Genomic DNA, 26,324 nt, shown 5'->3' with positions numbered 1-26,324 from the left:
CACCGTTAGTGCTCGGACCCTAATAAATGTTGGTGAATAGTAATTGTCGTTTTTGAGCTTGTGAGAAGAGGAGAATAACAGAGCAGCAGTCCAGCCATGTTTGGTTTATAGCAATGTTGTCTTTTATTCTAATTTCCAATAAACAGAGAATATATCAGTCCCTTATTTGTACAAAAATACCTGAACAGGATACAATGTAGATCCAGGAGCCGAACAGACAGAATGAAGCAAAGCACAGTGTGTGAAAAAAACAACAAACAAACAAAAAAAAGAAACATGATTACGGTTCATTTGCTTTTTTTCTTTCCCTGAAATGTTCATGTGACTTCAGCTTATGATGACTCCAACCCAAGCAACAAAACACAACCAACACTACGTTAGTTTCACTTGCACTTACACTGTAAGTCATCAAACTCGATGGGACTCGTATGTGATGTTGACCTGACAATATAGGATTTAGTTCCAGTAAGGTTACATTTCAGTCACAGCTGACTGGAAATGAATGCAATGAGTGGACGGATCGCAACTAAGGACTTGTTACGGTTTAGAAAGAGGCACCTGCTGCAAGACTTAGTTAAGAAAGAGAATAAAAACAAACTTTGTTATGCACCTTGAAATCAGAGTAAATGGACATAATGAAATGCACAATCCTCTTGAGCTACAGCGTATAATTGCACTACTTGTGACGAAAAGGTGTACAAAAGCTGCTAAGAATATCCCCACGGGTTAAGCGTTAGTGTTTGTGCTCTTGATGCAAACAAAAAAACAACAACAACAAAAAACACTGCGGTGTGTGTGTGTGTGTGTCTGTGTGTGTGTGTGTGTCTGTGTGTGTGTGTGTGTGTGTATGCATATGTGTAGGATTAGCGTCCAAACATTTACTGGAGTGTTTTCTTGAAACGGAAAAGTAAATGAGTGGAATCAGAGCGGGGATACTCAAAAGATGTGGTTTTAAACCAAAATGGCATCAGAATTAGATGCTGACAGAGTTGAGGACTCTGACAGACTGTCAGCTTATACACACAAGTGATGTTCAGAATTTTGACACATGCCAAAAATCCAGTTTGATCTTTTAAAAGAAAAAAAAAANAATTTCAACTCCAGATGCATGATATTGGAAAAAACAATAATATTCTGACTTCATGTTTTTCTGCAATATGTACTGCAGTATGAAAAAATAAGATATTTTTAATTTAATACTGTATATACTGTGGTATATTCTTTTTTATATATATATAGAAATATATATATATAAAAGGTCATTTTGTGGCAAACCAAAGAAAATACACAATAATGTCAACATACACACAATCAAATAATGAAAAAGAGGACAAAATAAATCATTCTTCATTTTACATGGAGTTATGAGCAAAAGCATAACACCCCATACATAGTGATCTGTGACCTAGGTACAGTGTTAGATCTACATCTTCTCCATAGCTTCACATACTTAGAAAACACATGATACTTTATACTGGTATATTCATATAATTGGACTTGTGTAAAGGATTGCATTGTAGCACAGTGATTAAAAATGGAGGGAGGAGGAGAGAACGGTGACTCGTCCCCGCTGATACATAGCGACGTGGCTTCGCGTCCCTCTCTGACAGACAGGAAAGACCCTCAGACGAGGACTGGGAATGCTGGGATACCTCCAGCCAAACTCCTGTCTTGACTTTACCCAACCGACAAGCAACCTTCTTCCTACTGTCTCTAAAAGGCAAGTATGATAACCAGCAGAGTTAGCAATCCTGAAGAGTGAATATAACAGTCTGGCCGTCCACGCACACACACTCACACACACACACACACACACTCACACACACACCGTGCACACATATTCACCACAGGGTCATAGCTTACAGGCTGGACACGAGTGGGAGAGGGGGGCAGGGGGGTTCAAGCATTATCCAATCCCTGGAGAGAGTCTGCCCTGACTGACTGGAAAGGCCTGATTGGTGGAGCGCAGAGCTGGTGAGTTGGTTAAAGCCACGTGATTAGTTGACTGGTGGCGGCAGTGGCTTGTGTGTCAATGACAGTACTTAGTGAGAGTTTAGTTAGCCTGGCAGGGAATCCGATGGCCTCGTGGTAACCCCGCTCACTGCCAATCTGGATGTAGGAGGTGCAGCTGAGGACAGGAGGGGTTGAGGACCAAGCTAAACATGCCTCTTTTTCCCGTTGTCTTGTCCTGTCAATATGATCACTGTCATGGACAAAGCGGGGGGAAAAATTCAACTCTGTAAAAGCGTCTTTGAGTGGACTTTTTACACGGATGGGAAAACAGTTATTCTAATATTTCCTGTGTGTAAAAATGTAGTTGTAGCTGTCGTCTATGTGCTGCTTTTAACTCCATTCAGTCTTAGTGCGTATGCTACAGTGTCTTTTTTTTTTAAACCACTGGAGGGCGCCAGAGTGGGGTGTTTTATCCTACACATTAAGTAAGAACAGACTACTTTAGCGTCAGTCTATTTTGTCGGCGGACTGACTTCTCCGAGCACAACCTGACTCCGTCTCCTTTTTACTTCCCTTCCCAGAATGCTTTCAACAATTACCAGAAAGACACATTATCAAGTTGTTTTCAACTAGAGCTGCAGACACAAGAATATTGAGCATGCAAGTCATATCATCCAGGGGTGCAATGATTGATTATTTTTAGGATCGCTTAGTTTTAAACATTTTGGTTAACTGATGTATAATTTGGTCAATAAAATCTGGTGACACCTTCAAATTGCTTTTTTCATCCGACCAACAGTTTAAAAACCAAATATTCACTTTGCTAAAAGTAGCAACGTACTCCCATTTGGGAACCTGTTAATCAACTTTTCAGCAAATTTCAACACTGAAAATGCAACATGTATGCAGTGTTGTTTTCCTCTGCCCCTGTTTTGATGGATTTCTTGCTGTATGACTGTTGAAAAAAAATAAAAGTCTGTTCAGTTCAGTTTCAAGAAAGAAGCCCTTAATGCTTTACTGTGAGGGACTGACACCACTGATGCTAAAAAAACAACAACTCCCATGCAGCTGATGGAAAATATCTGGACATGATGTTGCACTTCAGTCCGATGTGAGATCACCAGTACCTGTTTTCTAAATCACATTGAAGCGAATTTTTTTACTTTCAAGAAAGACATTTTTGGAAAACACTTTTTTGCTTTCTTGCTGAGAATCAGATGAGAAGATTGATACCACAGTCACGCCTTTATGTCATGTCAGTGTTAAGTCCTCGAATAAAGACATGTTGGTCTGTTGTAAAGCTGCTGCACAGTCTGCTAGCATGGCTTAGGAAGTCATTGTACCTGGTCAAGAAACAGTATAACACATATCCTCCACAAATTATTGTTTAAGTAAGATATAACATGTTAATTAGAGAGCTTTAGGCCTTCATTATACTCCCCTGCAGGCTCCTAGCGTAGTGGTCATGCGGACACAGATACTGGGCTGAACGCTGTGGGTCAGACAGATGACGAAATTTACGCCACAGATCTCGTTACCTTCAGGCAGAGACCAGCGAGCGAGTTTTAGCGATGAAAGTAGTATCAATTTTCTCGACAAGAGAGCGAATCTCACACCATTCCTCTGTATAATTCTTCATATAATCATTCTTAATGGTATTTTATCCCCTTAGAATCCCAAACGTGTTGCTGTATGTGCATTTTAACATTGTTTTTAAATTTTATACACAAGGCTCATAATTTTCACTTAAGGCGAGTGAACCTCATTCAACTGTGTGTTGACGCACAGTCGACTGAGGTCACGTTTCAAGTCTTTTGTTCAAATTCCATATTAAAAAAAAAAACAAAACATATTAAAAAAAAAAAAAAAAAAAAGCTATGAGAGTGCTTTTGTTGCTTTGTATGAGGGAACAGTGGTCAGAATCCGAACGTGACAGCTCCAACCCATCGATATCAAATCAGGATGATTAAAATGTGCAAGCAGTGAGCTCAGAACAGACTTAGGAAAAAGAAAACGACATTCAAAGACAAATTCACCGACAGATATAACCCTTTCAATTTAAAAAAAAAAAAAACAAAACTGACTGAAATGGTAGAAGCTTGGGGGGTGGACATACTTTTCAGGAGTCTATTTAACAGTCTTCCTCCTCTTCCTCACAGTCTTGAGATGCTGCAGCTGGTTCAAGAGCACATTTGTTATTTATGGTCTTGTTGGTACGAGACGCACGGAGGTCCAACATGTTCCTAAACCTTTCTGAAAGGCACTGCATAATCAGCTGTGACTCTTTGCTCCCACGCCACTGTAAATCCAATCAGAGCTGGTGAGAATTCACATGCATGCTTTTCAGAAGGGGAGTGGAGGAGGAAGAGGAGGCAGTTTCATTTAGCTAGAGAGCTGTCGTCTGTCCGCCCAGGAGTGCAAAACTAGTTCTGCATTGAATCAACAGTAATAAAACAGCATTAAAATGACATCAAGTAATCAACTCTACAAGAGAGGCTTGTGACAGCCTTCCTGATAAACATTCCTCTGTCCTTTCAGCAAACCCTCGCCACTGCTCTGCTCGTCTTGCCTTTAGCTTCTTCTCTTTTCTCTCGCCACTTTTCTCTGAGCTTGTGTGGAGGCAGGATCGGGGGGTTGCACCAGAGGGGGTTGTGGGTCACAGCAGAGACGCCATTTCAAGCCCGCAAAGGTGTTGGTGTGGAGGTGGGGGGGGAAGGGGAGGAGGGGCAGGGTGTCAGCTTATCCAGACTGGACTGCACAGGTTGAGAAAACTCCTGGATCAGGTTTGATAAGACCCAGAGAGGTTCCCGTCCATCCCTGATGATCAATGAGGAAGTCAGAGGGGTGGTGCTCCCCGCTCGCCTCAGTGGCGAGGGAGCGAGGGTGGGGCGGGCACCACAGCTTATCAGGCCTGGAGGATGGGGGAGGTTGGTGGGCAGGAGGGGGGTGGGAGGTGAAGGGTGAGGGGCACTGAGGGAGGGATCCATCCAAGAGACCCGCAGCACTCCTGCTGGAAAGATGTTACTGTGGCTGTTTTGTGTTTTTCACATAGCGTTGGTCTTTGTCCGGGGTCAGAACGGCAACGACAAAACAACAGAGTCTCCGTGACAACATCGCAGGAGTTGGGCAACTGCTGTCCACAATCCGCAACACTTGGATTGTCCCAGAGATTCTCATTCACGCATCCAAACAGCAGTAAGGCCGAGAAAAGAAGGGCACCGGGGACGTCAGAGCTCCAACGCCGGCTCCTGCAGAGTTGGTCACATCCCCAAAAACATGACGTAACTTCTCTCTATCTCCTCAACCCAGTCGTGTTGGTGAGGGAGGGGCAGGGGGGGGGGGGTGGGGGGGAAGGAAGGAGGGATCTCAGGGTGAGAGGTGTGCAAAAAATGGGGCGGTATTGGGTGGGTGGAGTGTCACAAGGCCACAGCGGTGCATGGGTGTTTGAGCTTGCAGGGCAGCACTCCTCTGTTGAGCTGGTAGAACTCCACCAGGTGGATCAGGTCGGTGAACTTGGTGGCGCCGTCGTCGAGGCTGAAGAACACCTGACCGTCCTCCTCGCACTTCAGGAGAAAGGGACAGTTAGCCACCGCATGACAAAAACATTTGTGCACCATTGTCTTGTGCATTTATTGTTACATTTGTCGCCTAAATAACGTGTGACATTATACAGGAAAGGAAATTTTCCATTTTCATCTTGCTTCATCTACTAGGATGATGTAAACATCTCCAATTTTCTGTAAATGTCTCATTGCGACCCAGCTGGCAATTTTTTTTTTCATTGCAGTCCTTTGATGAGACCTTCTGGTCACAAATTAATTTTGCACTATCAGAACTGTTACTAACACTTTGGTTCAGTCTAAAACATACAACACAGCTTTCAGATGGAGTCTTTGACTTTGGTCGTCCCTGCCTGTCTTATGACTGTCAAGCTAACTGGAGGAGAACCTTGGAAAATTTAGCAAGCAATTAAAAAACAAACAAAAATGGAAATATGACTTAGGATTGTGTCAATTAACTGTTTTGGAGCAAATAAACTCTTCTGTGCTCAGAAGGTGGCGATGTAGGCTATGTTCTGCATGGCTATAATAAACAGAGTACAGGAAGCCGTAAACAAATCCAAAGATTTTTTTTTCAAATCAGGCAAATTATTATTCTTTCATGTCAGCTGCTGTTATACGTTTTGCAAACAAAATGGAAACCGCTGATCAATCATGTGAAATATATAGAATTATCTTGTTTGTTTGTTTTTAAATCTGCCATTTCCATTAAGTTTTTCTAACAATATTTCAAAACTTGCACAAAGATACACAATGGAAACACAGCTGACTATGTGAAGATTTGTACCAACCAAATATGGGTTGGACCATTTGATCACATAAACAACCCGCTCAGGATAGAAACTTTGGTGATCGCTCCAACTTCTCTTCAGGGACCATCATCGGGTTGTACTTTGATCAAATTAACTTAAACTGTCTACATGGCTACATACCTATAGTGGCAAGTGAAAAAGAAAGTCTTTGGGTGAAACGGCCCTCTAAGCCAGCTCAAATAGATTCTAGTACTGCAGCAAAATACATGGAAACAGATGTTTGTCCAGGGGGAAAGAAAAACGGATTTTAAAAGCATTTGTTTTGGAAAATGGTTGGTAGTGATGTTCAGTGAGTGTAGCTGGCTCACTGCATCTAACAGGATTTTTCCTCCAACAAGGTGAGAGCTGAGGTCGAGGTGTGTAGTCAGTGTCATCTGTCTGTCAGGACAATTATGCAAAAACTACCAAGTTCACAAAAATTGGTGGAGAACCCATTAAATGTTGCTGTGGATCCACACTGCTTTCCTTAAATTTGCGAGACAGGGCAGTGACCTTGTTGGAGAATGCATTCTCCAGGTTCCCTTGTATGGTTTATTTAATCAAGCTGTGGCACAGAGTATTTCTAAAGGTGGTCTTGCTTTCAGTAAAAAAAAAAAAAAAAAAAGTCTTTCCTGGTGATGCCAACCAACAAAGAATGACTATGAATGCAGTTTTTAGTAAATGGGCTGTAATGTGAAACCTAATGACAGACTGCTGTAAAGACCAATCTGACAGCACAGTTGAAACTTCCTCAGTGTAGCTGTATAGCTGTGACATATTCACTGCTGTGTGAAGTGACTGACCGGTAGGATCTGGAAGTGCCTGATCTTCTGGTGGTGGCACAAAGTGAGCACGAATGCCTTGGGATTACTCTGACTGTCCCGCAACAGGAATAACCTGACACAGAGAAAACATGTTGAGAACGGATCAATCCATGTCATGAACTGTCTCAAGGAAATATCAGTATACAATTAGATGATGACATACTAGTCGAGGAAACAGTGAAAATCATCTCTCAATTCGCTGATTAAAGGTAAAATGTTTTGCCAATAATCCAAAAAAAATCTTTCAGCACCAACATTTTATGCCCTTCGTTTTTCACGACAGCAGCTCAACTACTTTGAGAAAAAAAAATCTTTCCTTGCGAGCATCAACTACTACTAGATAATGTCACGAGACCACATTTCTAAAATCAGCTTTTTCCACTCACCCGTCTACTTGTCCTTGTTGTATGATCATTTTATGGGCTTCCTCTCTCATGATGCGACCATGAAACCATACCTGTGTCCTGTGGATCACTGAAAAAAAAACACATTTTTGAGAAAAAATGTTATTCATACCAACATCAGTGTATGAGGTGTGTCAGAAAAAATCCAAGACTGGTGTCACAAAAGATATATTTCACACCCCGTCTACAAAGAGATCCTGTGAACGTTTGCTTCGTTCAGTGCGCGAGAGTTGTGGCAGGACAAGTCGTGGCTGCTTCACACGCCTGCTCACAATGCCCTGACTCCAGGGGGATTACTTCGAAGGGGAAAACTTGTAGTTTGTAGTTTGGATTTGAAATATTTCTTTTGTGACACCAGTCCTGAAACTTTTCTGACACACCTTGTATGAACCAGTCAGAGCTCCAGACTGCAGCCATTTAATGGGATGTTTGTGTAACTGTGTGTGTGTGAATGAGACTGATCAGAGTCGAGAGCTGGCGTGATGCTCTTGTTGAAACATCAATGTGGGGTGGGGGACAATCCTGCACAGGACGTTAAGTACCGTCACTCTCGTTTGGCCCGACGGTGCCACTGAAATAAACTGTCATTTCATCTTTCAGTAAAAACCTTCATTTGGACCCTTCTGGGTCACTACAATTCCACATTTCTGATGAGGACAAAGAGTAAGCACGTGATCTTCGTGTTGAAAAATCAGATTTACTCTTTCTGACAGGAGTGGCTCACACAGTTTTCGTGGCTGTTATATTGAGGCTACGGTGGCTCCTGACCTAACATTTGCCGGAAAAGTTTGTCAGCTCAACTGCAAACCTTAAACACAAAACACTCTTGAAGCACAGCAACAAAATGAAACATCAGCTACTCAGGGACAGCAGCACCTCTAACTTTATGAGTTTCTTCTCTTAAAGCATGACTTCACTTTTTTCTTTAAAATAAATGAGCAAATTGCTAGCTCTGTAAATTGGCTATTTCTTGCCAAAGACTGTCCCAGTAATGTAGTTAAAATGGAAAAAGCTATGAATGTGTTGCACTGCATGTGGGTTTAAGTGGTGCTCCTGGATTTTGCGCGGGTGTTCCTATGGATGTCAGAACGGACGACAAGAACTAGTCGTGGAAAAAGTTAGTCTGGAGCCCTGTCAGTTCAAACTTTACTGGTTTTTCTGTTGTTGCTGGGCCAGCGTCAAAGTGGTGAGAGTACCTGTGCTCAGAGACGATGGATGCAGGGGGCTGGGACTGCCCAGGACATTCATACGCTGGCTCCTTTTCTATAAAAAAAAAGATATTTAGCATCACATATCATCATATAAAAAAGCTCTCCATTTAATGTGTAACACGCTGAGACATAAACAAAACACAAAGAATGTGCTTTTCTGTGGAATTCAGAGGGATTCTTTTTAGTGCAGGAAATAAACACCGTAATGAACGGCAGTCGACCACGAAGGAAAAAAAATAAAAAATGGAGCGAGCAGCTGCTTGTTGCTTCAGCCTCATCAGAGCTCTGAGCTCAGCAACAGATAAGTGCAGCTGCTGCACACGTTTACCTTACTGAGAAAAGTGTGCTGGAGGGGAACGGTTAATTGGTTCAAATCGGTAAAAGGCGTCCGGGTACGCTTTCCACGAAAGCAGCAACAGTTATGCTCAGACGACTCTGGCTCAAGACAAGTTTGAGGGTTTGTTCATAAAAAGCATCCAGTATTAGACAAAACAAAACAAAAAGGATTAAAAAGCAGCTTTTGTTTTCAAATACTCAAACTATATTTTGGTGTCAATCACATTTAACGACTTGTTTGTGTTTGAGTTTTTCTTGCTTGTTGAAGATACCCTCGTTCAATAGGAGTGACTTTGAGCTCCCCCTACTTACCCTCCAGGTCTGTCCCTCCTCCAGTGCGGCGCTCTGGGCCTCCACAGGGTTGTCGATGACGCGTCCGGTCCGTCCGGAGAAGTCCATGGCAACCAGGGAGTTCTCAGATACACTCCGCTGTGAGGGGCAGGGGGAGGGGGTACACAAGAAGTGGGGTGGGTGGTGAGGAGGGGGGTAGACGGAGGTCAGAGGTCAAACAAGCCAGACACACTCAGTGGAGCATGACAAATCCTGTCTGCATACAGACCCACTTTAGTCAGTCCACTCCTCTGAGGAAAAGCACAAGCCTCTCCTGGTTTTCTAACACTGGCGCTCAAATTATTCAGGTTTCCTTTTAAGGAATCACTATTAATTCTATTAATATTTAAAAATACAAGGATAACTTGCTTCATTTTGTTCAGCAGTTCTCGTATTTATTCCTCCTCAATACCTCCAACAACAATGACTCATGCGGCCATCAAATTAAAAAACTTTGCACAAGGTCTGGCCTCGTAAATCCGACTCCTTTTCAGGACGGATGTGGCGTCAGTCCAAATTAGACATAATTTGGTAAAATACAATTTTTCCTCATTTTAAGAACTAAATCATTGTGAAACTGCTGCAATTATTCCTACTACTCATAACTACTGTATCTATCCATCCATCCATTTTCTATACACCGCTTAATCCTCACTAGGGTCACGGGGGGCTGGAGCCTATCCCAGCTGACTTAGGGTGAAGGCAGGGGACACCCTGGACAGGTCACCAGTCTATCACAGGGCCACACTTAGAGACAGACAACCAAGCACACTCACATTCACACCTACGGACAATTTAGAATCACCAATTAACCTCAACATGTTTTTGGACTGTGTGGGAGGAAGCCGGAGAACCCGGAGAGAACCCACACTGCACGAGGAGAACATGCAAACTCCACGCAGAAAGATTCTGGTGCCCCCACCGGGACGTGAACCGGCAACCTTCTTACCAACTGCGCCACCCTGTAGCACAATTTATTTATTTTTTACTAAAAATATAATTTGTTGGTCAACAGAAGAAGAACTGCCAACACTTTGATAATCACATATTATTTATCGTTTTATTTATAAAACAAAGATTCCAAACAGTCTTAGATATCTTAGGCTCCAGAAACTGAGTTTAACTATTTTTCTGTATGACCTGGCCTGTCATTTACTAATAACAACATTTCATTAATTAATACCAAAAGTAACTTTATTTAACTGTAAATATAAATATAATTTATATTACTTTGGATGGTGTAAATCATGATGTTTTACAGGTGAGGGTCACATGTTGGGAAAACTCACTACAAAGATCTGTAACAAGTGCCAAAAGTTCTTCAAACACAAAGTTTGTATAGATTGTAGAGAATTGTGACTTAATTGAATTCACAAGCTTTCCAAAGCAGCTTATGACACCTTTTCCAACACCTCATGGTGTGAGGGGATTAGACTTGATGCAACGCAGCACGCACACATTTCTGTTTGCTCTGTGTATGTGTAATCTTTTATACAGTGTAGGTGTGTCTGAGCACTGAGGATGTTCTCACACTTGTTTTTTTTTTTGTTAAAAACTTGGGGGTAAGATGTGTTGTTTGTACTTTTGCTACACACTGCTTTTTGCCTAAATGAGCAGCCTGACCTGACGGTGGACAGAAAGCCTTTCACTACAGCCCCCCGCTCACCTGATGAACAAAGGTCAACAGCAGCAATAATCTCATCAATAGAACCTAATTTTAGCACGGGACCTGTCCTTCTGGTGCAAAATGGAAGAATGATCCCGGCTTTTGTAGTCTTTTTTTTCCCCTTAAGAAGTGTGACAGCCACAAAGTGAACTGGTTTCCAATTTACCATCAGCTAATTAATGGATCAATCTGGATTGGACTTGGCTGAATGGGGCATTAGAGTGGGGCCGTAATGAGGTGATGTCAGAGAGCAGATCCTCACCACAGGCGCAGAGAAAGGCGAGAGGTTCGACTTCCTCTGCTGGGGCACGTTGTAGCTCTGATACAGCACTATCCCATACTGTGGAGACAGGAGACACGTAAAGCAACTGTTAGGCTGGAGGCCAAATAGCAGCAACCCTCTGAGAACTGTGTAGTAATTTGATTTACAGTCATGGATTTAACTACAACACATAAAGGTAAAGGGTTTACTTTGAACAGTCTGAAAGCAGTCATCCAGCAGGTCCTGCTCTGTTCGTCCTCTGCACACAGCATCTTCAGCTCCTTACAGTCACTCCTCACTTTACTGGGCTGTCAAGACACAGCAGGGCGGTAAATTAATGAGATCATGGACATGGACGTAGAGGGTCTTTACCTTCCAACACAGGGGACTGCAAGAGCCAGACTACCAAGGCTTGTTCTCTCAGGACAGCAAAGACTTGTCTGAGGGGTTTTAGAGGCATCAGCGATTTTGGATTGTCGCTGACAGCAAGTTTTTATGAACGGATTTATAAGTTTTGCTTCAAATAAAAGTAAAAAAATTCATTGTTTCCTTCAGACTCATTTTTAGAGGTAGACCTTTAATATTGTTTCTATTATTCCTAAGTATCAAGCTTTATTTTTCTTAATTATGTCTAGATATTAATGGCAGTATCTTTACATTTCTTCTAGCTTTCCCTCAAGCTGCCTTGTCAATTTTCTTTTCCAGGAACAATAAAAGGTACAGTACATCTGATGCTAGCCTCTCTGTAACTAGTAATATTAATTGTAATCTATATTGATAAATAGAACATTTCAAGCAGCTGAACAAAACAAAAATACGTGATAATAACATTATCATGAGCAAACTATTGGGAAACATTAACATTACAAGTAGACTTCCAGCTCTGGCCCACAACTGTTCCAACATTACAGCACAGACTTTCTCCTTTTCCGTTCAACAGCAACAAGGACGTTAGACACACCGCTCCTTAATAAATTCATTCATGTCACCATAGCAACAATTCAGCCACCCCCAGCCACCAAATAAAATCCCTTACCAAATCCTGCACTGTCACCCCCGCTGACAGCATCTGACACGCCAGTCGCCTCGTGTGTGTGTGTGTGTGCGTGTGTGTGTGTATGTGTGTGTGAGTGCGTGTGTGTGTGTGTGTGTGTGTGTGCGAGCGCGCGCGTGTGTGTAAAAGAGAGGTGAGGAGGTTAGGCGGGCCAGATTCCCTGTAGCATCCCAGCTTATCCCACTGGGCTTATCCCAGATCAGCAGGTGACCCACCACAGATAACTCCTGGAGTGGGACACACAGTGCTAAGTGAGTGTGTTTAAACCCCCACTGGGTGGTTTTAACCCTTGTGTCCTCTGACACAGACACACACACACAAGATAAAATGCATGGAAAGAAGAAGCAGGTGCTTCTTATGAAGTGGTTTCAATAAAGATCGGATAACGGTCGGCCACACACCTCAGATAAGACAGCAATGTTACACAAAGACTTCTTTTTATGAAAGTTTAACTTATTTTATGGAATCTACTAGAATTGCCATATACTGAAATGAAGAATCTCTGTTTTTTTTGCCAGTAAAAGTGAAATGATCTCATCTACCCTGGCAGATTTATCTAGTTATTTAAGAAGGGCAATCTTCAGCTATGGAGGAACTGAGCTGCTCAGTGTGTGTTACCTTGATACAGAACTGGTAGTCTGTGGGGGCGTTGTGAAGTTTTCTGCCTGTGATGATGGTGAAGATGTTACTGTCCTCCAGATCTGACATCAGCTGCAGGTGTCGGGGCTCCTGTTCAGTGGGGAGGGAAGTCAGTTAAAGTGAATAATATTACACACTGCTTTAAAATGTTGCACATAAAACTATGAACTGCAAGTGAATTTTAATCCAAGCATAACAGAAAAAAGTATTTTCATTTAAATGAACATAAAAATCCATCCAATAAACCTGTGACATTGCAAGTGAACTTGAAGAAACTGAAACTCAACAGAAAAGTTTTGATTTTAACGAAATGTGTCAGCTGGAAAGCAATCAGGCTAATTTCAGAATCAGTACAGCACCAAACATCACCTTGGATGTTCCTTTAGTAGAATAATAGAGACCCGAGCGTCGCAGAAACATGTAGAGCTTCTTCCAGGACTTGCGTCCAGGCTCCTTCACATACAGATAGCCCTGGATCTCTGGACAGCTGCTCGAGTTCAGAAAGTTCTGGAAAAAAAAAAAAACACAGCAGCATCTATTGAGAATATTGCTGCAGAGAAAGTGAATACAACAGAAATGTGTCCCTTGATATTGTGAGCTAATACTGAATATGTGTCGATCTCACAGTGAAATAATGAGGCAGCTTAAAAGCACACATAGCATTGTGTATGTGTGTGTGTGCATATTTTTAGATGACCAGATGGATAAAAAAAACACACACACACCCATCGTGTCATAGCTGGTCTACAGTGAGGATTTAGGTGCAGGATTAAATGGAGGCTGAGGTAACACTTAATGTGGCAAGTCTTGGCATGTGTGCTACTAGTATGTGTCCCCCTCACTGAGTCACCGCCTCACCTGTAAGAGCTGTGACTGAGGGATTGAGCCGTCAGACTCCTGACACCAAGCCACCATCTGCTCTGGAAAAAAGTTCTGGATGGAAAAACACACAGAGACCGACAATGAGTGAGAGAGAACGGGACAAAGAAAAGAGAAGCACTAGAAACCACTTAGTGCAGATGCAAAGCTCAGAGTGGGGTAGTGTTTCTCTATGCAGAAAACATCTCTCTCTCTCTTTCTGTGTGTGTGTGTGTGTGTGTGTGTGTGTGTGTGTGTGTGTGTGTGTGTGTGTGTGTGTGTGTGATGAGCACAAGGACTCAGAGACAAAGTGGTGGAGAGAGAGAGAGAGAGAGAGAGAGAGAGAGGGCACTCCAGCCGAGGAGTAGATGCAGTATGATCTCACCCGCTGATGTAATCCCCTTTAGCCAGCAGCGCTACTCTTAGCGTGATTGACAGGCCGCGGCCAGCACTCTGGTGTTTTACTGTGCTCATTACCACAGAGCTGAGGTCACCTGCTGGCTCTGACACACACCTAAATCACCACGGCAATAATGTCACCGTATACCCGGCCAGCACGCAACAGCAGAGCCCCACGCTGAGTCCACATCACCAAAAAGTGCCACGCAAGCCGGTTAATGCTGACTCGCTGGCTGTCAGAGGGAGGCCCGTGTCCTCAAGACGCTTTTGCATTTTAGATTTCTCTCCTCCAAACAAACGTGGTGCTAAAGCGCAATGAGTTTTAGCTTCTACGTCAACCAGGAGGACGACTGAAATAGACGCAGTGTGACACAAAACAAAAGAATCCAGAGTGATGACACAAAGAAAGCATTGTGTGAGGTTAGACTGACAGGAGACAATTCAACGCTTGAAATATCGCGCACCCGATCGCCGAGGTGTGACAATACAAAACGAACAAAGCAGAATCGAGTTAGCCGACACCTATTGCACGTAGCTTGACTATATGGAGAAATTTGAAAAGCACACATTCAGTAATTTGTACCAATTTGGTCCAAACTGAAATATCTCCATTAGACAGATATTCAGGGTCCCCAGAGGATGAATCCTAATAACCTCATTCCTTAAAGCTGGGTGAGGCAGTCATCTTTTGACATCATTGAGCATAAATTCTGTCTTAACTAACACTAAAAGCAAACAGATTTAAGCTTTTTTTTCTCAGCAGCGTGATCTTTAGCTCTCACTCGCAGCTTACGTGATAAAGTTTTAAGCCTAGTCGTAGTTAACTTCTGCCCAAAGATTTTATGTACACATGCTTGTACTTTGGACTTTTCAGATATTTTTTTTAATGCAGCTGTAAATTATTTGGACTGATGATTGTTTCGTAGTGACCCAAGCTATAGAAACGCTCCAGCTGTGAGTAACATGATATTTTCTAGGCGTCCGAAACAGCTGCTCCCCCACAATTCCCATCACAATGTTTAATTTTGCGTTTAGTGCAAATTACCAAACGTTAGTGTGTAGGGTGAAACATTCCTTATGCTGAACATTGTTATCTGAGCATGCAGCGTGATGCCAATCGTTGTGCTCGAAACAGCCCGACAGAGCAGAGGGCTGTGGTCTTTTTGTCTTGTGACTAGCAATTTTCAAAGATGAAATGATTGGAAAATAATTTCTAAAGCTCTTGAGGATTTGATGTCCTACGGAGAAAATAAATACTTGGTTGAAAACAAAAAGAGCCTGTGACTTTTCAACAGAACCATCAAATGTAAAAGTACCGACTATTAGCGAGCCCCAATCCAAAAATATCAAGGATGAACTCCTGCTGTGTGTGTGTGTGTGTGTGTGTTTGTGTGTGTGTGTGTGTGTGTGTGTGTGCGTGCGCGTGTGTGTGTGTGTGGGGCTGCGTGCTAAAGCGAAGCAGTCAGAAAAAGGTCACTTCAGGGATGCGAAAGACTCACCAGGGGGTTCCTGAAGAATTCATATTTGGCATAGTTCTTCCTGAAGAGGAATTTACTGTCGCTGCTCATGGAGGCTTGAACCTGAACCACCAGCTCGTGGTCCTCCAGACATCGCTCTGTATGAGGACACAGAGACAGACAGTGTTAGTACCCCCCCCTCCAGGCTGTGTTATCTTTGGATGGTCCTCGGGGACGATGTCTGAGGTGAACCCAGGTTTAAATCAGTGCACACAGCTTTGGGGATAATTCACACGCTATAAACGTACATGTATTCAGATTTTTAAGGGAGAAAAAACTGTTCAAAGCTCCTATTTCAGTGGCAACTATAGGTTTTTATTGTTAGATAATTTTAGGGACTCCGTCTGCATGTATTTCCTCTCCCTCTATTTTTTTGTCCTCCTCCTGTGTTTAATACTGACAGCATATTTGGAAACGTCCTTGTCACCAAAGGACCTTGTTTGCTGTAAGCTTGTTTTTAACTGTGTCCTCTGGCAGCATGAACCAGCAACTTTTGACATGCAGGGACACACATTCAAGTTTTAGGAATCAATTTTGGAAACACTGAGGGATTTGTGACTTCCATTAACGACCTTTTTCTGCTTCACGATATCTGAATCCAAAGCATTGTGTTCTCACCATCCCTGGTTGGTTTCTGTATTAAAATAATCCCCGACAGGAGGAGTTTCCTTCTGCATTCACCACTGCATCACCAATTGCACAATTGCATACGGTGACACAGCAAGAAAAATCGCCTGTTACTAAGAGACGAGCAAGAGGTTAAACGAGGAGGGGCTGCGAAGAGAAGAAGCGCTGTGAATCGGGGAGGGAGGAGGTGAAGGTGGAGAGAAGAAGTGGTATGAGATGGAGAAAGGAGGGGAGGAGGAGGAGGAGGTGGTGCTGGAGGGGGGAGGAATTGCAGGAAGATGATGTCATGTATTTAGGCTGATTGCTGAGAGCAGCGAAGCCATAAGCAAAGTACAAGCCACAGACAAACACACAACCACACATTAAGAGCTCACATAGGCCTAACCTGCCTGTGTGCACCACAGAGGCCCAATTACTTTCTGTGTGTGTGTGTGTGTAGGTGTGTGTGTGTGTGTGTGTGTGTGTGTGTGCATGCTCTCCTCTTTCTTGAAGTTGAGGGCATATGATCTCAGAGTGAGGCAGATTAGAAACTGATAGTGGCAGGATGTTCCAGTTCTGCGTGGACACACTCGCACCCGTTCAAGTGATGGCAGCCAAGGTTCTCCTTTCTAAATGAAGTTTAAGTGGGGCAAAACACACACACACACACACACACACACACACACAAACAATCGCACACACACACACTTGTACGTGCATTTTGCTGAAACTGTAGTCACTGTTTTTGCTATAAAAAGAGCGTTCTGGCTGCAGTTTAGGGGTGGAAATGTCTGGACTCTGTTTGTGTGTCAGTGTGTGTCTAAGCGCTGGCTACAAGCAGGGGAATTTCCTGTGGAAGGTTAAGGAAAGATTGATTGGCTAGGAAGGCTAGGGGCTCGTCCGACGGAGACCCGCGATTGGTTCCTCGCAGCTCTGGTATGACGCTTTAGTCCAGGCCTCTCCGCCCTTCCCCCCCTTCTTTCTCTTTCTCTCTCTCCCTTCATCTCTCTCTCCCTCGCTTTTTCCCTCCCTCCCTCTCCTCACCTCACATTCCATCTCTCCAGTGCACTTTTTTTTTTTTTTTTTCCAGAAACACAGATCAAGCAGGAAAGCACAAAGCGATCCTTTGACTCTAAAAATACGACTCGGGGAGTAGGAAAGCCTCACAGAGGACAAAGACAGACCCAGAGAAGAAGAAGAAGAAGAAGAAGAAAAAAAAAGAAATAAATAAAGCTTCAAAGGGAGACACGGCAAAAAGTGAAGAAGCGAAGCACGAGTCTTGTGTTTTTCTTTTTTCTCTCCCCGTCTCTTTATCCCCTGAGCAAATTATTTGGGAGGGAACAGGCATGTGAGTCGAACATGGAAAATGCTTAATCCTACAACCACCACACCTCCCTCCCGCGCTGTATAGGCATACAAGCACTTGTGCCATGCTCAAGTGAACATACACACTGAGGGCACACACAAGAGAGTACCTCCACCCATACAGGGACACACAAAAGGAGTATCGACACACACACACATAAACACAAGACTGATACAAACCAAAGAAATATGCACGGATGTGGTGGAAGCTAAACGCATTTTGCACATCTTTTCTACTTTTGTAAACTTTGTCGAAGCTGCTATTAAGCTTCATGACACATTTTCATGTTATGTGTGACTTAAAATCAGGTGCCACCTGCCTCTTTTATAGAAAAAGGATAAAACTTCATGTTCTTTTTTTGGAAAATGTAACTGATATCGGTTTGATTTCATTGAAAGTTCTTCCACAACACTTCATAGATGTAACAGATAACCAGAGATGCACACAAGTAGATCTGATCCTTGCAAAGAAAAAGCAAAGCAAGAATATGAATGTAAAATACAGACACATCAAATCTGCACGGCAATGTGCACACACACATTCTTACCGAGGCCGAGGATGGGGTGGTGCTCCACCAGTGTCCAGGCGTTGTCGTCCAGACAGTGGCTCTTGTAGACCAGCAGCTGGCACACGTCTCTGGCTGTCATGTCTGCTGGAATCTCCACCACTTTGCCGGCCCCATCCTCGCTCCACACCTTCACTATCTGCAAAGCACACACAAATGACGATGGGAATATGTACATAAGACCAGTGAAGGTCAGGGCAGGAAAAAGTCTGAGGCACAGTGCGTCCTGAGCTGCTTTCAAGAATTTGAAATTGCAGAGAAAACGGAAAATGCAGCAGATCAGAGGATACCTCCATAACCAGGTGCTTTGTCAAGTCCACTCCTAAAAAGTCCTGTTCACATTATTCTGTCACTCCAACATGAAAAGCGCTTTAAAAAAAAAAGGAACGAAGGATGACGTCCAGGAAAGGTCGGTCGGCCCCTGCGCTTTCAGTTCAGCCCTTTTGTCCACAGCTCAACCAAACTTACTAAAACGCACATCCACAAATAACGCATGTAAACCCACGATGACACGCTTTCTGTCACGCGCAAGAATATCCACATCCTGAAAAGTCCAAAAACCACATGTTCACACTTGGATGTTGAAATAACACGGTGGGTGCATTTATACGTGTTGGATTTTGTCATTAAAAATGTCACCGCTGGGAGCAGCAAGCGGGTAGAGTTCAAAGCTGGAGTACCTCCCATTGTTGCGCCATTTTGAACCATTTCAGCCAAGTGCCCAAAGCGACATTTAAACCGGGTGTAATTTTCCCTTCTTCGAGTGTGTTGCTGCACAGATAACCACAGACCAGCTGCTTCACACCACTGTATGTGCAGATTCACACACACAACACCACGGTCAACTCGCTCTCTCACATGCAGCCAAACACACATAAATGTGAGCGAATGAACATCAGAAAGTGCCTGCAAACCACGGAGGCGACTTAAGATTGTCTTCCAAACATCAGACAGAAATGGTGTGTGTGTGTGTAGGTTTGTGTGTGTGTGTGTTCTCACACACCCACGTATTAACATCTTCTGTCCACAGCAGGGATTCTGCTGCCCTGCACTTCACAGAAAACCAACAACTGTTGAAAATTACATGAAACAAGACACAAAGCTGGTGATGGGCGAGGGGATGGAGGGGAGGAGGGGGGCACGGAAAATTAAGTCGGACAATGGCACCGCAAAGTGGAAATACACAAAACACACGAGGAAAAAAAAAAAAAAAGAGAGAGAGAGAGAGAGAGACAGCAACGGTGGCCTAGAAAAGACACAAAACATCAGAAGCAACCAGCACGCCGACACGAAGAAAGACACCCAATGCAACCAGAAACGTCACAGCAAGTCTTTACCTCTGCAAAGCCAGAAGACTGCCTCCTCTCTTCCCACATGCCCCCGAAAAAAAAAAAAGTAAAAAAAATGTATGACGCATGTTTGAGAAAAGTTTTAGAAGCATTGAGTCGACGGGGAGAAAAAAATGCAGAAGTCCTCATCACTGCACACTGACAAGCGTTCACAAAAGAGACACACACACACCGAACACACACACACACACTGAAAGCTCACGATATCCAGAAAAGAAAGGAACACACATGAAGTGTCTTACCTCCACAGCCTGTAAGAGGCAACAGTCTGGAGAGCAGGATGGCATTTTCACACTGAGACACTCTCCAGTGACACAGAGGGACAGAGAGAGCAGGAGGGAGGGGAAGAGGAGGAGAGGGAGGAAAGGAAGTCAGGAAGAGAGAGAGAGAGAGAGGGAGGGAGGGAAGGAGGGGAGGAGGAGGGAGGGACAGATTGGCAAGGAGAATGCAAGAGAGGTAAGAGAGGGGGGGAGGCAGTGACAGAGGAAGGACGAGGGTGAAAGAGAGACGGAGCGAACGGGAGACAGCCTGCCCCTTCTTCTCGTGCTGGGCAGCATAAAGGCTGAGCTGCGAGGAGTGGTATGAGCAGTCGCTGCTCTCCTCCCTCCCTCCCTCCTCCTCCCTCCTCCTCCTCCTCCTCACACTGGATTAACCCAGTGTGGGATTTTTAAACGGTGAGCTGCTACCTGTCACGTACTCCACACTCTTATCTTCAGGGTTGTGTTTCAATCCCCTCATCATCATCTTCCACCGCCTCCCTCTTCCACCCGAAAACAAACAAAACAAATAAAAAATCACTGTCAGCGCCTTGTGCTGATGGCGCCACACCAAAAGTGTTTCTCCCGAAAACACGCCCACAACTCCTCACACACACACACACATGCATAGAGAGAGAACAAACTACTGAGCCAATCACACATACCTTATTCTTATGCATCCACTGACATTTTCTTTTTTTGCTGCCTGACGGTTTCAATTTCTACCCCCCCTCCCTCCCTCTTATCCTCCTCCTCTTCCTCTTCCTCCTCCTCCTCAGCTGTATGTGAAATACTATGCAAGAGTGTTAGGACTAGAGCAACATGTGTAACGCACACCGATGGCTTCGAGGTTCGCAGGGAAGGCAAAGTCTTTAAAAAAAAAAAACACACACACACACAAAAAAACTGTGGGGTGATCTGATCTGAAGCTGTATGGATCACGTGCCGGGTGTTTGGGCTTTGCAGAGGGGGTCAAGGGAGGGGTAGGGAGGGAGGAAAAGATGGAGGTGGGGGGGGAGAGAGAGAGAGGTGGTTGCTCAGCAAATCTGCCCAGCCTCAAGAGAGGTAGACAGAAAGAGAGAGAGGGAAAAGAAGGGAGGGGGGCAGAGAGGAATAAAGAAAGAGAAAAGAGGGAGCGCTATGGAGGAATGTCAGTAATGCAATACTGAGTCATAATCAGGCTCATGTGTAGAGCACAGGCCAACCCAGCTGGCCCCTAATACAGTGTGCATGAGAACTATGAGGCGCGCACAGTCACTCTCAAAAGAGGAAGACAAAATGTAAACTATGAAGACCAGCACCAAGAGTTTTTCTTTTTTTTTTTTTTAAACTTTTCCTCCAGCCTCATGCTGCAGCTTGGCAGCGTAACACTGGGCTCTTCCTGAACACGTCCGTGCACGGATATTACATGTTCATGTATGTGATGAGCACATGTGGAACAAAGGGGGGCTGTAGGAAGAGATAACAAGCTCACTGTGTGCGTCAGTTTTCCCACTTTTTCCTTTGTTCTGCCTCAGTTTTCTTTCTATTTTCTTGCATTCATGTGCCGATTTGTTCATCCACTTTCGGCTTTTTTCTTTACATGATGAAACTTAACTCACCTTGGCTTGTCCCCCACCTCTGCTTTCCCCTCCCCCATTTGCCTCTCTCCACCAAAAGAGGGTGAGGGGTGGAAATGCACAGCATTATTTGTCTACTATGGCTGCTTATAGCAGCACACACTGATAAATGCATGTAAAAAGGGCTCCGAGTCACAGCATATTGAAGTGGAGGGTCACGGACAGACACCTGCGTGCACATCAACAAACATGCACGGACACAATCACGCACGCAAGCACAGTATGTACAGGGTCAGGGGTCAAACACAATAATCTGCACCAGGGTCAGGCCCACTTGACCAAGAGCTTTATGGGCCCCTAAACCTATCAGGCGATACGCACACACACACACCAAATATACACACTCACGCACAAGGTAACACAGACACACCCAGACACACAAGTGATCTGATTGTTTTAAGCCAGAGCCCATCTCTTCAACGGCAACACAACCCACAGACTGTAAAAGCAATCCTGACTCAGCTCTGGACACGATCTGCTCTTTCCAGTCTGGAACGTTTTATTATTTCTAGGTCACTGTGGCAAATAGATGTGAAAATATGTATATATAGTATATTATGCTAGTTACCTTGGTTTATCAACGTAATGTGCAAAGAGCAAGGCTGCGACTTTGTGTACACTGCATGGCTGCAACTAAAAATAACCCGACGACTTTTTCTCTTGATTAATTATTTGATTTAAAATAATTTCCAGTGCACAAGCCGAGTTCTAACCAACAATAGAAAACCCAAAGACATTCAGTTTGCAAAGATCTAAAACAAAGTAAAGCTGCTCACCAGTTGGCAGATTTTCTAAAATATTTCAAAACCTAGTCATGAATGAATAATTAAGCAGACAGGTTATTATTTTTTCATGACAATGTAATACGTTACTTGCCATTCATTTTACTACAAAGGGGTGTGACCTTGTCATTTACTCCAAAATAGACTGGATAACTCCAAAAACTAAACAAGCAGGAAAATCCTTACATTATCCTGCCTCCAAAACTTTAATACTGGTGTAAGAAAACCTCCAAATGACAGCGGAGGCTGCCGTAGGAGACTAACACACCCATCACTAATGTCAGCATTTGAATGCAGGTTGGTGGTGACTCCCACTCTGGTCAATTACAGCATGATCCGTCTTTCATGTCTGTGAGTGGTCGGGTTTCAGGCCAGACAGAGCTGATTAGCTCTGCAGACAGGCCAAACTCAATTTCACCTCACAGGAGCGCCATCGCAAAACCTCACTGAGTGTCTCTCCTCCCCACGACCCAACCCTGACACGGCAGGGTCTCCCTCCTACACACAGAGACACACATGTATGCGTGCACAGGCTCGGTCAAAATCACTGACTGATGCGCATCTAATGCTCAGTTCCAGGAATCCCTTCATGTGTAACGATCGCCCGTAGGTTTAACTAAATAAAGTCATGTGGGCGATGGTGTAATCAATCTAATAAAGCAGAACGTAAGTCAAATTTAACCTACTATATATATTAAAAGTTTGTTTGATGGAAGAGTTTACAGAGTGATTTTTTTCTTACATGAAAAGATCCCATCCACACATCATCCTTTATCAAATTTGTCTGAGCTGGAAACGCAAACCTCTTCTTCCCAATTCCACAGCAAAATGAATGTCTGCTCCGAGCTTGGTCACGTGCACAGTATCACTGATCTTGTTTGGTAAAGTCCCAAAAAACAATGACTGTGTGTACATTAATAAACACGTGGATGTCCATTCCAGATGTTGACAGTCTGAATTTTTGGTTCTCAAACTGGGAGAAAATGAACTTAACCAAGAGTTTGTCTGTACAGTGGCCCCAAAGGGTCACAGTAAGCATGTATGGCTCAGACTACAGCTGCATTTGTGGTTGAATCTACGATGCTAAGGATGTGCACACAGTCGCGGAACTTTTTATCTGAAAGGATGCAAATGTTGTTGGAAAGCAGAACAAAAGTCGTTCAGAGAAAGATTCCCCGCTGTGACTCCTGAGAAGTTCATCTTGATGTTATTTGCCAACTATCAGTTCTTAGCTGGTTCTAGTTTCTATGTGAAAACTGAATCCACTGTATGGTTTGACAGCAATGACCCACGTAATCCTCAGAGAACACATTCACGCGTGAGTGTGTGTGTCAGACAAGTATATGTTCCCTGAGAAATTACAGAGATGCGTCATCACATTGCTACGGCATGCAAAACATTTACTGCCTGGCAGAAAGTCAAAAGTCCGGCAAATTTCCATAGTACACACACCAGCTAAAACATTCACTCAAAGACATATGCTCCTAACTGTGCTGAATCTTACGCACTTAAGTGATTCAATTTACAGTAAAGCATGAGGATTTCCGCTAGAATATACTACTGTGACCTAGTGCTTTTCTAATAATAGCAATAATAATAATAATAATAATAATTGATCAGATTTATATAGCGCTTTTCTAGACACTGTCAGTTATTCATTGACACACATTCATTCTGGTGGTGGTAGCTTTGATTGTAGCCACAGCTGCCCTGGGGCAGACTGAAGGAGGCGTGGCTGCAATTCTGCGCCTACGGCCCCTCCGATCACCACCTCAAACAATCCAGTCATACGCATTCACACCACAATTCACACTAGCAATATCATTTCACTGCCATTTTTACACACACGCATACACACATGCACTTTATCTGATTGCAGTGGGTCAGCAGACCATTGCGTGCAGAAGTATATCAGCTGACCCCACACAAAGGGGGAGGTAGAGGTCCTAAATAGAGAGTGTGTGACTCAGAGCTTTAGTCTTAAATAAGTTTTCATGACATGGCTACAGTACAAATAGCCATAGATCAATGAAAAAGATAATACTTGATTTACACAGAGAATTTTGCATGACTGTCTTTTATGGAGCCACTAACCATGAGTGAGACCATGAAAAACATTACAGTTAGTAAAACACGATGTCATAGAAGACTACATACAGACTCGGTATTAAAAGACTGTTTTTAGATTTATTTTTTAGAATTTATAATAAGTCTTATAATATAATATTGTGAATAGGTTGGCTGATATGTTCTCATCTGCTACATTACCACTGGCCAACCAATCACCAGTGTTACTTTCACAAGCAAAAAAGTATCTACATGATTAATCCATTACTTATGGCAGCAGGAGGAACAGACAACCTGTGAACACCACCACATTTTCACAACTTTGATCTCCACCAGCCTAATATAGACTGCTAGGACTGACTTATTTACCTGAAGTCAGTTCCAAAGTAATTGACACCATGTCACTGAAGTCATCATTGTGGCTGCATTTTTGTCAAAACAGACGGCCAAAAAACTCAACAGCCAACACGGCAGAAACAGCAGCACACTAACTTGTCTGTGTTATATTCCTTTTTTGTCCCGAGATCATCAGGGGAAATAGTTTTTATTCTCATACAAATATAGAAACACCATGCTGACATTTACTAATTAACACAGTTTACATTAAATATGGCTCAGGTTAGTGAGAATATCATTATTCAATGTTTTTGCAAGTATTTGGTCATGAATCTGAACACTAGGAACTAGATAAAGAGTCTGGAGAGGTCAAAGTCATCAGAATTCACTCTCTGACAACCATGAATATCGCTATAAACATTTTGTTGCTGAGTCTGGACCAGAGTCGGGGAACAACATTGCTGCCCAATTAATCCACACTGCCATCCCTAGAGCTCTACCACTGGCATAGTTAAAAAGGAAAGACTGCACCGAAGTATGCTTCCTCTTTGTACATAATCTGATTTAACTTTTGTAAAATTTCACAAGCATCAAATATTTCAGTAATCAGACCACACACTGAATAACAAGCCATGAGAAACTGACTTTATCACATCAGCCTTTTCTCTTGCATCCTTCCACGAGGAGGTCAGAGGTCAGGGTCAGTTAAAGAGCAAAGCTGGAAGAGGTTCAGTGTTGCTCAAAGCTACTTCAACAGTATGGAAACTTGCCAACACATGGGGCTTGAAGCCCAAGACCTTTGCTTGAGGCTGAGAGACAGTCTTTTTAACCACTGGGGCTCCCTGATGTTGGTAATGCCGTCTCTGGCCACAAACAAAAGCAGGAGTTGCGTTACAGTCACGGTCATGGTGCCAAAGAAAACCCATTTGCCCAGTGATGACAGACGAGACCTGACCAAACCCTTGTGAAAGCTGGGAGAACATGACTGAACTGTATGGTGTAAGACTCAACAAAGTGCGTGGGAAATGGCTACTACCAGACTCTACCACTAAGTTCAGTCAGACTGCTGAACCAGCTTTGACCTCAGCAACTACCAGAGTCCATTTAGAGTTAAATAAGGTGTATCATGAGATGGGTATTCCCCCAAACCTGTTTCTAAAATCTGACGGTGATGTAGCGATGTTATCTGATCATGATATCCTGAGGACAAATCCATGTATGTTATCAAAGGCAATGCAGGCTATAAACCTGTTATGTCACGCGTACACAGTTTTACTGGCTCATAATGTAAGCTGTGTATCCCTCTGAGAAAGACTGAAGCTTATTGAAGAATGTTCAGATTCCAACTCCACAGCTGGAGGGAGAGAGATCCTATGATAAAGCCATGCCAATGCAAATACAATGCAACTATGTCTGCAGACCAACGCACGGCACATCTGACAGTCCTGTCTGCATTGTTGTGTAAGCCATTCTCAACGCTCCTCAGACTACATAATTAAACTGACCTTCACTAATCCATGCATACATGTACGCCAACATCTACACAAACTTCACTAGCCATCCTGTTCGCTTC

The 26,324-nt window shown here is 43.4% G+C and overlaps 1 protein-coding gene across 2 annotated transcripts in view; it reads right to left on the bottom strand.

The window, feature by feature from the left end:
- Positions 1-1,331: 1,331 nt before the first annotated feature.
- Positions 1,332-26,324, bottom strand: part of LOC103367412 (growth factor receptor-bound protein 10-like) — a 51,697-nt gene continuing 26,704 nt past the window's right edge. The window contains exons 1-13 of one of the 2 annotated variants that reach the window (XM_008295432.1): positions 19,933-20,030; positions 18,324-18,480; positions 15,787-15,902; positions 13,889-13,963; positions 13,400-13,537; positions 13,010-13,120; positions 11,547-11,645; positions 11,338-11,415; positions 9,392-9,508; positions 8,729-8,795; positions 7,515-7,602; positions 7,108-7,201; positions 1,332-5,516 (exon numbers count right to left, since the gene is read on the bottom strand). In XM_008295432.1, the coding sequence (XP_008293654.1) occupies positions 5,370-5,516; positions 7,108-7,201; positions 7,515-7,602; positions 8,729-8,795; positions 9,392-9,508; positions 11,338-11,415; positions 11,547-11,645; positions 13,010-13,120; positions 13,400-13,537; positions 13,889-13,963; positions 15,787-15,902; positions 18,324-18,480; positions 19,933-19,977 (1,332 nt within the window). In that variant the 5' untranslated portion in view covers positions 19,978-20,030 and the 3' untranslated portion in view covers positions 1,332-5,369. Of the gene's footprint in view, positions 5,517-7,107; positions 7,202-7,514; positions 7,603-8,728; positions 8,796-9,391; positions 9,509-11,337; positions 11,416-11,546; positions 11,646-13,009; positions 13,121-13,399; positions 13,538-13,888; positions 13,964-15,786; positions 15,903-18,323; positions 18,481-19,932; positions 20,031-26,324 lie in introns of those variants that run through there. The other variant, XM_008295431.1, reaches the window with a different exon arrangement.

This window comes from Stegastes partitus, unplaced genomic scaffold, assembly GCF_000690725.1.
Source record: "Stegastes partitus isolate 25-593 unplaced genomic scaffold, Stegastes_partitus-1.0.2 Scaffold1046, whole genome shotgun sequence".
Taxonomy (NCBI): Eukaryota; Metazoa; Chordata; class Actinopteri; family Pomacentridae; genus Stegastes; species Stegastes partitus.
The sequence above is the reverse complement of the archived record's forward strand: the minus strand, read 5'-3'. Positions and strand labels throughout refer to the sequence as shown.